Source organism: Silurus aristotelis, assembly GCF_946808225.1.
Source record: "Silurus aristotelis genome assembly, chromosome: 22".
NCBI lineage: Eukaryota > Metazoa > Chordata > Actinopteri > Siluriformes > Siluridae > Silurus > Silurus aristotelis.
In genome coordinates this window covers 10,519,348-10,532,328 of record NC_139595.1, presented here as the reverse complement: position 1 = coordinate 10,532,328, position 12,981 = coordinate 10,519,348, and the positions used below count along the sequence as shown (strand labels likewise).

Below are 12,981 nucleotides of genomic sequence, written 5' to 3'. Positions count from 1 at the left end.
CAAAAGCTTAATTTAGCTTAATCTAAATTTCTTAATCTTAATTAAGATAGCCCACATTTCTAAAAGTAGACATGAATGGAATTTTATTATTTGAGTCAGTTTTCCTGTCATATTATCAATTTTAAAATTGTACCACAACATGGTTTAAGTAAGCAGTAACTTTTAACTAAATTACTTGGCCAAATATCTTAGCAACTGAGTTATGTTATAACTTTGTTTCTTCTAAAGGTCATAGATCAGAAAGAAAGAAATATACTAAAAATGTTTAGTAATACGTTAAATGTTATGTGAAAGAACCATTCATTCATTTAAAGAATTGTGCACCAAAACTTTGAAAATTTCAGAAATTTCATAAAAAAAAATAAATAAATGTGTGATTGCACGAAATAAAAATCGAATTAGGCAAACTTTTTTTTTTATGTTGTGAAAATGAGCTTCCATAGGATTCAGATCAAAGAAGATGACAAAAAGTTTGGGATCATTTCAAACTAAAATTGAAAGAAAACACCATACTTTATTTACTTTATTTTTAGAGTAATCAAATTTTTTTTTTCTATATTTGTATTTGCAATTTTATGTTATATTGCAATTGAATGCACTAAATGGTTTAATTTTTACAGATAATCTTGTATGCAATTTCAGCAATAAAGTGTTAATATTTCTAAAAAGGAAACAAATAACAAAGACCTTATTTTCTCTTGTATATGTATCATTGCTCTAATGCTATATACAGTGAGGAAAATAAGTAATTTGTACACCCTGCTATTTTGCAAGTTCTCCCACTTAGAAATCATGGAGGGGTCTGAAATTGTCATCGTAGGTGCATGTCCACTGTGAGAGACATAATCTAAAAAAAAAAATCCAGAAATCACAATATATGATTTTTAAACTATTTATTTGTATGATACAGCTGCAAATAAGTATTTAAACACCTGTCTATGAGCTAAAATTCTGACCCTCAAAGACCTGTTAGTCTGCTTTTAAAATGTCCACCTCCACTACATTTATTATCCTAAATTAGATGCATCTGTTTGAGGTCGTTAGCTGCATAAAGACACCTGTCCACCCCATACAATCAGTGAGAATCCAACTACTAACATGGCCAGGACCAAAGAGCTGTCCAAAGACACTAGAGACAAAATTGTACACCTCCACAAGGCTGGAAAGGGCTACGGGGAAATTGCCAAGCAGCTTGGTGAAAAAAGGTCCACTGTTGGAGCAATCATTAGAAAATGGAAGAAGCTAAACATGACTGTCAATCGCCCTCGGACTGGGGCTCCATGCAAGATCTCACCTCGTGGGGTCTCAATGAGCCTAAGGAAGGTGAGAAATCAGCCCAGAACTACACGGGAGGAGCTGGTCAATGACCTGAAAAGAGCTGGGACCACCGTTTCCAAGGTTACTGTTGGTAATACACTAAGACGTCATGGTTTGAAATCATGCATGGCACGGAAGGTTCCCCTGCTTAAACCAGCACATGTCCAGGCACGTCTTAAATTTGCCAATGACAATTTGGATGATCCAGAGGAGTCATGGGAATAAGTCATGTGGTCAGATGAGACCAAAATAGAACTTTTGGGTCATAATTCCACTAAACGTGTTTGGAGGAAGAAGAATGATGAGTACCATCCCAAGAACACCATCCCTACTGTAAAGCATGGGGGTGGTAGCATCATGCTTTGGGAGTGTTTTTCTGCACATGGGACAGGGCGACTGCACTGTATTAAGGAGAGGATGACCGGGGCCATGTATTGCGAGATTTTGGGGAACAACCTCCTTCCCTCAGTTAGAGCATTGAAGATGGGTCGAGGCTGGGTCTTCCAACATGACAATGACCCGAAGCACACTTCGTGTTCTGGTGTGGCCTAGCCAGTGTCCAGACCTAAACCCAATAGAGAATCTTTGGAGGGAGCTCAAACTCTGTGTTTCTCAGCGACAGGCCAGAAACCTGACTGATCTAGAGAAGATCTGTGTGGAGGAGTGGGCCAAAAATCCCTCCTGCAGTGTGTGCAAACCTGGTGAAAAACTACAGGAAACGTTTGACCTCTGTAATTGCAAACAAAGGCTACTGTACCAAATATTAACATTGACTTTCTCAGGTGTTCAAATACTTATTTGCAGCTGTATCATACAAATAAATAGTTAAAAAATCATATATTGTGATTTCTGGATTTTTTTTTTTAGATTATGTCTCTCACAGTGGACATGCACCTACGATGACAATTTCAGACCCCTCCATGATTTCTAAGTGGGAGAACTTGCAAATTAGCAGGGTGTTCAAATACTTATTTTCCTCACTGTATATATATATATATATATATATATATATATATATATATATATATATATATATATACATACATACATACATACATACATACATACATACATACATATATATATATATATATATATATATATATATATATATATATATATATATATATATATATATATATATACACACAGTGGTGTGAAAAAGTGTTTGCCCCTTCCTGATTTATTATTTTTTGCATGTTTTTCACACTTTAATGTTTCAGATCATCAAACTAATTTAAATATTAGTAAAAGATAACACAAGTGAAAACAACCTGCAGTTTTTAAATGAAGTTTTTATTATTTTTAGTTATTATTATTTTAAATTACCCCAAGAGCACAGCGACGACTCATCCAAGAGGTCACAAAAGACCCCACAACAACATCCAAAGAACTGCAGGCCTCACTTGCCTCAGTTAAAGTCAGTGTTCATGACTCCACCATAAGAAAGAGACTGGGCAATAATGGTCTGCATGGCAGAGTTCCAAGACAAAAACCGCTGCTGAGCAAAAAGAACATAAAAGCTCGTCTCAGTTTTGCCAGAAAACATCTTGATGATCCCCAGGACTTTTGGGGAGAAATACTCTGATACTCTGGACTGACGAGTCAAAAGTTGAACTTTTTGGAAGGTGTGTGTCCCATTACGTCTGGGGTTAAAGTAACACAGCATTCCAGAAAAAGAACATCATACCAACAGTAAAATATGGTGGTGGTAGTGTGATGGTCTGGGGCTGTTTTGCTGCTTCAGGACCTGAAAGACTTGCTGTGATACATGGAACTATGAATTCTGCTGTTTAACAAAAAATCCTTAAGGAGAATGTCCGGCCATCTGTTAGTGACCTGAAGCTGAAGCGAAATTGGGTTCTGCAGCTGAATGGCTGAAGAAAAACAAAAATTAAAACTTTGGAGTGGCCTAATCAAAGTCCTGACCCAAATCCTATTGAGATGCTGTGGCATGACCTTAAAAAGGTGGTTCATGCTCGAAAACCCTTCAATGTTGCTGAATTACAACAATTCCGCATAGATGAGTGGACCAAAATTCCTCCACAGCGCTGTAACAGACTCATTGCAAGTTATCACAAATGCTTGATTGCAGTTGTTGCTACTAAGAGTGGCCCAACCAGTTATTAGGTTTAGGAGGCAAACACTTTTACACACAGGGTCATGTAAATTTGGATTTTGTTTTCCCTCAATAATAAAACCTTTATTTAAAAACTGCATGTTGTGTTCCCTTGTTATATTTTACTAATATTTAAATTAGTTTGATGATCTGAAACATTAAAGTGTGACAATCAGGAAGGGGGCAAACACTTTTTTACACCACTGTATATATAATGTTAATGTATAGAATCATTTTTTAGATATTTACAATTTTATTGTCCCTATGACACACAGCATCATATTCATTCTGGCAGGCAGAGGTGGGCTATCACACCTAGGCCTTTAGTGATGTCCTACGTGAATCATTCATTCATTCATTTATTTTCTCCCGCTTATCCGTAATTCGGGTCACGGGGGCAGCAGTCTAAGCAGGCCCCCGCCTTCGACTGCAGCCCAATCCTCACAGCACCGTCCCTTACGGTCCCTCCTGCAGGTGGTGAGCCCACGGGAAGCTACGTGAATCAATCCACCTCTTAATACCATCATTATGATGCCACAGCTATAGAAAACATTAATATTATTATTATAAGAAATGCAGTATTTAGAGTACTGCATCACATACAATGAATGCCATTACTAAAACAAGAAACCCAATGAACACAATTCAACAAGTCTTTTTACTGCAGCCACAGTTGCACCATCCACATACATACCAGCCTGCTAGATGGCCCAGATATAGCCAATTGGTCAAAGCAACTGCTTAATTCTCATGCACTTTATACTGCAAGCACCCGCACTGCTGATTCTTAAGGCCTCACAACAAATTCCTTTGAACTTGGTAAAATATGATATGATGGCTGAAATCTGATTGAATAGAAATTCTAAAGTAAAGTTACACTTAGTTGTGCTGAGAAAAACACTATGAAATGAAGAGAATAGACTATTGGGAATATTGTAAAACATATTTGTGGATAAAAATATATGAAAACGTAAAACAAGTAGCAAAATAGGCCTTGCTGGCCACGATGGCCCACCACTGCTTTCAGATTTTGTATATATGGTGTGGCTGCATATGTGAACATGACTTGGTCTTATTGAAATAACATTTCTACATATTAATATTGATTTTATACAAATCAATGAAACATAACCAGTGGGAAAATGTGCAGCTAGTTTCAGACTTACAGAAACTCTGTCCAGTCTTCAGCCTTTATACCCCTAAAATCCATTTCTGGCCAAGACACCTGTTTCACACACCACTGAGTCTTTCCAGTGCCTTAATGACGGGCATTTAACTGTCGCTCGTTATCCATCTTTGACATTGAAAACTAACAAAGGAGAGAGAGAGAGAGAGAGAGAGAGAGAGAGAGCGAGAGAGAGAGAGAGAGAGAGAGAGAGAGAAAAGTAGTACTGCAGTACCGCACGCAGTCGCTAAACCCTGAACGCCGCTGTTACCCTCCAAATGATATTGAGAAACGCAATTGCAGGAGAGGGAGAGAATAGAGTGCGGTCTGTTTCGAGGACTTGTTTCGTTAATTATGGAGTGAATGAAATCAAAAGCGACAGAGCTACAGGAGACTGCACGCACGCACACACGCGCCCGCGCGCGCGTACACACACACGCACACACAATGGGACAAGGATCCGCACTCAGCACAGTGAACCGGAGGGACATTTGCAGAGACACGCTTTGTGTCATTACTTAAATGATCGCTGATCGGAGAGTGTGAACCTGAGACAGAGATGAATTGACGTTTTTGTTAGCAGCGGTGGGACGGACGGGTTTGTGCCGGCGCGCCTTGCAGCTATGGCATGGTTTTACATCTTAACTTTGGCCGTCGGTGTTCACGTGAACAAAGGTAAAGGCTCGAAAGCTGCGTGTTCTCTCAAAGACAAATTATATGCTGGCATAAAAATAGCTCATGAATCCTGCGTCTTTTGATTTATTTTCCTTTTTATTATTTTTTGCAATGTACCTTTCATCATTTAATTGTTCACCTCCTCTCTCTCTCTCTCTCTCTCTCTCTCTCTCTCTCTCTCTCTCTCTCTCTCTCTCTCTCTCTCTCTATATATATATATATATATATATATATATATATATATATATATATATATATATATATATTCATTTATTCCTCATTTTTATTTGAAAGTCAGATTTTAGGGGCCAGTCGTTGAATGAATTTACTGTATGTAGATAATTGTATTATTTTGTCTTCAGTTACTGTCCGCAATGTTGTTAGACTATTGGGCCTAATTACTGTTATTCCAGATATGGTGCGTGTCTATTTGGCTTTTATACATGTGTGTGCATGTCAGTGCACAGGCTAGAACCTGATACATGCAATTGCCTATGTTAAAATATATAACGTCTCTGTCAAGTATCACTGCTTTTAGCGTGTGTGTGCGTGTGTGTGTGTGTGAGCGTGTGTGCGTATCCGGCGGGACCGGTGCTCTACACGCCTTAGAGTCTCGCGCCGACTGGCTCATTCCCGTGCGCGATTTAACACCCACTGTTCAATTAACTTTTAATGTCCGTCCATTTTTTACATTTAAGATGTGTGTGTGTGTGTGTGTGTGTGTGTGTGTGTGAATATATATATATATATATATATATATATATATATATATATATATATATATATATATATATATATAGCATAGCAGGTGTAACGTTACACGGAGGTTTGAAGGCGTTATTCTGGAGCAATATTCGCGACATTACTCTCTTTCTCCAGCTAACAGTGTTCAGTTTCTGCTCATTACCCCTGCATATTATTCTTTATATAATGTCTATAATGTACAGAAATGTGGGCGATTGTCCTGCGCGAGGTTTCACTTCTCCAGATGCTTTATTCCCGACTCGAAGGGCATGATGGCGGGACATTTAATAAGGGCGCGTGGAATAAAGGACGACTGCTTTTCCCCACCCAACAAGTCCCGCGCTTTACACGATTCCACCTTTGTGCACAATATTCTAATAAACTGACTAATGGATATAGACTAAATATCGCCATGGATTCAGGGTTATAACTCGGGATCACAATGGATTTATTTGGCACTTTAATATTTGCAAGTGCACAAATACGTACTGGAGCCCATCTGTTGCTAGGCACAATTTGTCAAAATCGCATGCCACTACCATGGCAGTGTCGGTGGTATAATGATCAAATGTCCAACCATTCTGTTAGCGAGACAGGGTATAGGACTGCTAGGGTACAAATTGTGCACCATAGACAAGGTACAGTCTTTATGTTTACCTACAAAGAGAACCAAATTGTAGGTGTATCAGCATCTGCTGAAATATGCAATAAAGTATGATCACATTCATGCAGAATGATCATATTAAACATGAACGCTAAATATATTAAACATGTAATAATTTTTGAATGTCCTTTAATTTCATAAAATGAATTTTCTTTGTATAGGACACATTTTAGCAGGCAACATGTGCTTTGCCAGAAAATGTCATATTGGGATGTATGGTGCCTGCAGATGCCTTTATTGGTTTTCATGGTAAAACTGAGAGAATAAGCAACAAAAAGACTTAGTAATAAGGTTATTTTTGTAGTAGTCTGCTATCTCCTGAGAAGTGGTGGAATCAACTGAGGATATTGGGAGACAGAGAAACGTGAGTGACACATGTGCTATTAAAAAGGGGTAAAAGGATGGAGAGATTAGTTGGGTGGGAGGAACCTCTCAGAAATAAACACTGGACAAAATAATAGGAGGATAGGAGGAGGTATAAAGTTAAAATGAAGTTTTCTTTTCATTAGTGTCTTGCTGTTCTTTCTTAAACTTTAAAAGGCTGTGCCCTGGTCAAGCCCACCATCCCACAGATCACACTGCTGCTTTTGCTTTTTATTTTTTTCCCCAAGAAAAATACTTAAAAAAAAAGTCTTTTTTTTTTTTTTTTTTTAGCAACTACAGTACACCTTAATAATACAATAATACATATAATTAAAAAATATATTATTGTTCAAAGTTTTTTTTGTACCAAAAGATTTCTACAAACCTGATTTAAAAAAAGTTGGGAAACTTTACAAATTGTGAATAAAAAAGGAATGCAATAATTTACAAATCCCATAAACGAATATTAAATTCACAATAGAATATAGATAAAATATCTAATGTTGAAAGTGAGACATTTTGAAATGTCATGCCAAATATTGGCTCATTTTGGATTTCATGACGGCTACACTTTCCAAAAAAGTTGGGACAGGTAGCAATAAGAAGCCGGAAAAGGTTAATGTACATATAAGGAACAGCTGGAGGACCAATTTGCAACTTATTAGGTCAATTGGCAACATGATTGGGTATAAAAAGAGCCTCTCAGAGTGGCAGTGTCTTTCAGAAGTCAAGATGGGCAGAGGATCACCAATTCCCCCAAAGCTGCGGCGAAAAATAGTGGAGCAAAATAAGAAAGGAGTTTCTCAGAGAAAAATTGCAAAGAGTTTGAAGTTATCATCATCTACAGTGCATAATATCATCCAAAGATTCAGAGAATCTGGAACAATCTCTGTGCATAAGGGTCAAGGCCGAAAAACCATACTGGATTCCCGTGATCTTCAGGCCCTTAGAGGGCACTGCATCACATACAGGAATGATACTTCCAGAAACCTGTGGTTGAACACAATCCACCGTGCCATTCGCCATTGCCGGCTAAAACTCTATAGGTCAAAAAAGAAGCCATTTCTAAACATGATCCAGAAGCGCAGGCGTTTTTTTCTGGGCCAAGGCTCATTTAAAATGAACTGTGGCAAAGTGGAAAACTGTTCTGTGGTCAGACGAATCGAAATTTGAAGTTCTTTTTGGAAAACTGCGACACCATGTCATCTGGACTAAAGAGGACAAAGACCACCCAAGTTGTTATCAGCGCTCAGTTCAGAAGCCTGCATCTGTGATGGTATAGGATTGCATGAGTGCATGTGGCATGGGCAGCTTACACATCTGGAAAGGCAACATCAATGCTAAAAGGTACATCCAAGGTCTAGAACAAAATATGCTCCCATCCAGACGTTGTCTCTTTTAGGGAAGCCCTTGCATTTTTCAACATGACAATGCAGACCACATACTGCATCAATTACAACATCATGGCTGCGTAGAAGAAGGATCATAAGGAGGAAGATGTGACAAAAAAGACCTAAGACAGTTCCGCAAATAGAAGCCTGTATTAGACAAGAATGGGAGAACATTCCTATTCCTAAACTTGAGCAACTTGTCTCCTCAGTTCCCAGACGTTTGCAGACTGCTGTAAAAAAGGAGAGTGGATGCCACACAGTGGTAAACGTGGCCTTGTCCCAACTTTTTCGAGATGTGTTGATGCCATGAAATTTAAAATCAACTTATTTTTCCCTTGAAATTATACATTTTCTCAGTTTAAACAGTTGATATGTCATCTATGTTGTATTCTGAATAAAATATTGAAATTTGAAACTTTGAAAATTTGAATCATTGCATTCTTTTTTTATCCACAATTTGTACAGTGTCCCAACTTTTTTGGAATCGGGTTTGTATTTAAGTTTGATGCATGTGTGAGTATTGAGTATAGAATAGGAAGGTTTTAGGAATTGAGGACACTGTGTTGGTTATTTGTAATCCAAATACATTCACCATCCATTTCATTAGGAGTACCAGTACACACGCACAATCATGCATATATCTAATCAATAATCAATAATGTGTCTCAATGTAATGCAAAAACACTTATGCACATACAGTACAGGTCAAGTTCTTTTGGGTAATGTTTACATCAAATGAAAGGGTGTAATTGCTGTTTGATTGTAAAAACTTTGATTGTGTCATCGATGTTAATACTAAATAGATTGGTTTGAGTATTACAGAAAGTCTTTATTTTCTGGGATTTTCACATACAAATATTTCTGGAGTTTACATAGAATGTCAGGTGAAATATCAGTGAAGGTGGAAACATCTTGTTGATAAGAGAGGTTAGAGGAAAGAGGCCCAAAACATTAAACCTTGTGGTGAATGAACTACAACAGCAGAAGTCCACATTACTTTCCCAGCCTGTTATCCAAGAACACAAATCTGAGACTATAATGAGCACAGCTTCACCAAAAAGAGTCTGGTCATTCTCCACTGATTTAATGAATAGTGTTTTTGCCTGCAGACCATTCACAATTTTTTGTTTATTCAAAAAATTTGAAAATCCCAAAAGGCCAGCAAAAATACACATCAACAACCATTGGTCACAAATAATAAAATTGTTTGCCTGTACTGATGTTTTATGTAAGCCTTTTTAAATAGCATGATATTATTCATTGTTCTGCCACATGATTGGCTGATTAGAAAGCTGCATCAATGAGCAGATGTACAGTGACCAGTGACCTTGCAAATGTTTTGTAAGAATGGCCCAAACTGTCAAGTACAATATTTGTAAAATGTACAAAAGGTAAATTCTAAACAATCAATCAATTGTTTTGGTAATTAAATAAAAGAAAAAAATCAGTGTAATGTTTTTCCTGGTTGCATTTGGATGTCAAGTTATTGCAAGAAAAGTAAGATACAATTGCAGGGAAAGACATTTTATTAATAGTAAAGACCACCAAAAATCCCAATTCTGGGACTAGAATTGTTTTCATAATTCCCTTTCCTACATTCCCAAGCATGGAACTGACACAAAATGACATGGTGATAAGCTCTTTAGAGTACAGTGCTAATAGAATGTTTGGAAACCCTTTAAAACTGTCTGTATTTCTGTATAAACTTTAAACAGAATATGATTTATTTTATATAACATTTCTAAAGTCGTAAAACTATATAAAGAGAAACAAATTAAACAAATTATGCAAAACATTATAGTTGTTTCATTTATGTTGAATAACCTTATCTGAAACAGTATGTACAACTTTACATACTTTTAGTAAGGTATGGTAGCTGGTATGATTCAGAATTCATATGTGATTAATAATGGAAAGCTTTCCTGGAATTTAAGCAGACAAAAGTGGATTTACCAGTCACAAGGCAATGCATCAGAATAATGTGTTTTCAAAATGTGTGTTTATAAGTTGTAAATTCTTTAGACTACAGATGATATAAATTTTGTATGTTGTAAAAATACCTGCATTGCCATTAAAATGTGTTTGCAGAGTAGCAACCAAGCTTCAACATCTATTGGAAATCTAGTGAATTATATCTGGAATGAGATGTTCAACAAGCATATTTATACAGTGAGGAAAATAAGTATTTGAACACCCTGCTATTTTGCAAGTTCTCCCACTTAGAAATCATGGAGGGGTCTGAAATTGTCATCGTAGGTGCATGTTCACTGTGAGAGACATAATCTAAAAAAAAAAATCCAGAAATCACAATATATGATTTTTTAACCATTTATTTGTATGATACAGCTGCAAATAAGTATTTGAACACCTGTCTATCAGCTAGAATTCTGACCCTCAAAGACCTGTTAGTCTGCCTTTAAAATGTCCACCTCCATTACATTTATTATCCTAAATTAGATGCACCTGTTTGAGGTCGTTAGCTGCATAAAGACACCTGTCCACCTCATACAATCGGTAAGAATCCAACTACTAACATGGCCAAGACCAAAGAGCTGTCCAAAGACACTAGAGACAAAATTGTACACCTCCTCAAAGCTGGAAAGGGCTACGGGGAAATTGCCAAGCAGCTTGGTGAAAAAAGGTCCACTGTTGGAGCAATCATTAGAAAATGGAAGAAGCTAAACATGACTGTCAATCTCCCTCGGACTGGGGCTCCATGCAAGATCTCACCTCGTGGGGTCTCAATGATCCTAAGGAAGGTGAGAAATCAGCCCAGAACTACAAGGGAGGAGCTGGTCAATGACCTGAAAAGAGCTGGGACCACCGTTTCCAAGGTTACTGTTGGTAATACACTAAGACGTCATGGTTTGAAATCATGCATGGCACGGAAGGTTCCCCTGCTTAAACCAGCACATGTCCAGGCACGTCTTAAGTTTGCCAATGACCATTTGGATGATCCAGAGGAGTCATGGGAGAAAGTCATGTGGTCAGATGAGACCAAAATAGAACTTTTGGGTCATAATTCCACTAAACGTGTTTGGAGGAAGAAGAATGATGAGTACCATCCCAAGAACACCATCCCTACTGTGAAGCATGGGGGTGGTAGCATCATGCTTTGGGGGTGTTTTTCTGCACATGGGACAGGGCGACTGCACTGTATTAAGGAGAGGATGACCGGGGCCATGTATTGCGAGATTTTGGGGAACAACCTCCTTCCCTCAGTTAGAGCATTGAAGATGGGTCGAGGCTGGGTCTTCCAACATGACAATGACCCGAAGCACACAGCCAGGATAACCAAGGAGTGGCTCTGTAAGAAGCATATCAAGGTTCTGGCGTGGCCTAGCCAGTCTCCAGACCTAAACCCAATAGAGAATCTTTGGAGGGAGCTCAAACTCTGTGTTTCTCAGTGACAGGCCATAAACCTGACTGATCTAGAGAAGATCTGTGTGGAGGAGTGGGCCAAAATCCCTCCTGCAGTGTGTGCAAACCTGGTGAAAAACTACAGGAATCGTTTGACCTCTGTAATTGCAAACAAAGGCTACTGTACCAAATATTAACATTGACTTTCTCAGGTGTTCAAATACTTATTTGCAGCTGTATCATACAAATAAATAGTTAAAAAATCATACATTGTGATTTCTGGATTTTTTTTTTTTAGATTATGTCTCTCACAGTGGACATGCACCTACGATGACAATTTCAGACCCCTCCATGATTTCTAAGTGGGAGAACTTGCAAAATAGCAGGGTGTTCAAATACTTATTTTCCTCACTGTATGTGTTCTGGTCAGGCATCCATAAACGTTTAGCCATACCAGTCTTATTTAAAGAATATAGTGGTAGGCTTTGTTCAATTATAATTGTATAGAATGTGAATACAAAGCTTTGCAATGAATGTAAAAGCTTGTGCAAGAACAGTGATATGCATTTAATAAATACAGCTGCAAATATGATTCATGCAAGTCTTTTTTCTTTGACACTTTGTGTCATGTGTACATGAGCAATTTCGTCAAAATTGTACTAGTGAATGTTGTCGCACCCTGGCACCACCAATGTTAACAATGAGGAATTACAACATATGAAAAAAATAATGTACTTATTTCTAGATGCCAATCTGTACTACACAATTATTACAGTATATTTTATTGACTAATATTTTGAATTTGTATATCCTAACATACTTGTTACACGTGAAATTTCTGATTTTTAAACACAGAAAAAAAAATGTCTTTTAAAAAAAGAGCGGAATGTGACATGGTAAAGTACATCTCTGTCTTACTCAAGTTTGAAGAGTAATTCATTCGATACTACTAAATTTTCACTTAAAATGCATTGGTGCTTGAAACATTTTACATGAAAAACATATCACTCAACTAAATAAAACTGAAACCTTTATAAAGATGCACATTGTCACTCTTTCCTTTTTCATCCAGCACTCGGTGTGACAATAATTATTTTCAGTCATAATTATTGATAGCAGTCTTTTTGGCTGTTCATACACAATCATGCATGGTAAAAGAGCTGTACGCATGTGGAGCTTTTTA

General features: G+C 37.4%; 1 protein-coding gene and 1 long non-coding RNA gene across 5 annotated transcripts in view; one reads left to right on the top strand and one right to left on the bottom strand.

Moving 5' to 3' along the window:
* Positions 1–3,507, bottom strand: part of LOC310717791 — a 54,817-nt gene extending 51,310 nt beyond the window's left edge. Inside the window, exon 1 of the long non-coding RNA XR_014530916.1 lies at positions 3,247–3,507. This is a non-coding gene — a long non-coding RNA (uncharacterized lncRNA). The remainder of the gene's footprint in view (positions 1–3,246) is intronic.
* A 1,380-nt stretch (positions 3,508–4,887) lies between these two features.
* kirrel1b (kirre like nephrin family adhesion molecule 1b) overlaps positions 4,888–12,981 on the top strand; it is a 62,924-nt gene continuing 54,830 nt past the window's right edge. For all 4 annotated transcript variants that reach the window (XM_083525685.1, XM_083525683.1, XM_083525684.1 and 1 more), the window contains exon 1: positions 4,888–5,276. In XM_083525685.1, the coding sequence (XP_083381811.1) occupies positions 5,225–5,276 (52 nt within the window). In that variant the 5' untranslated portion in view covers positions 4,888–5,224. The remainder of the gene's footprint in view (positions 5,277–12,981) is intronic.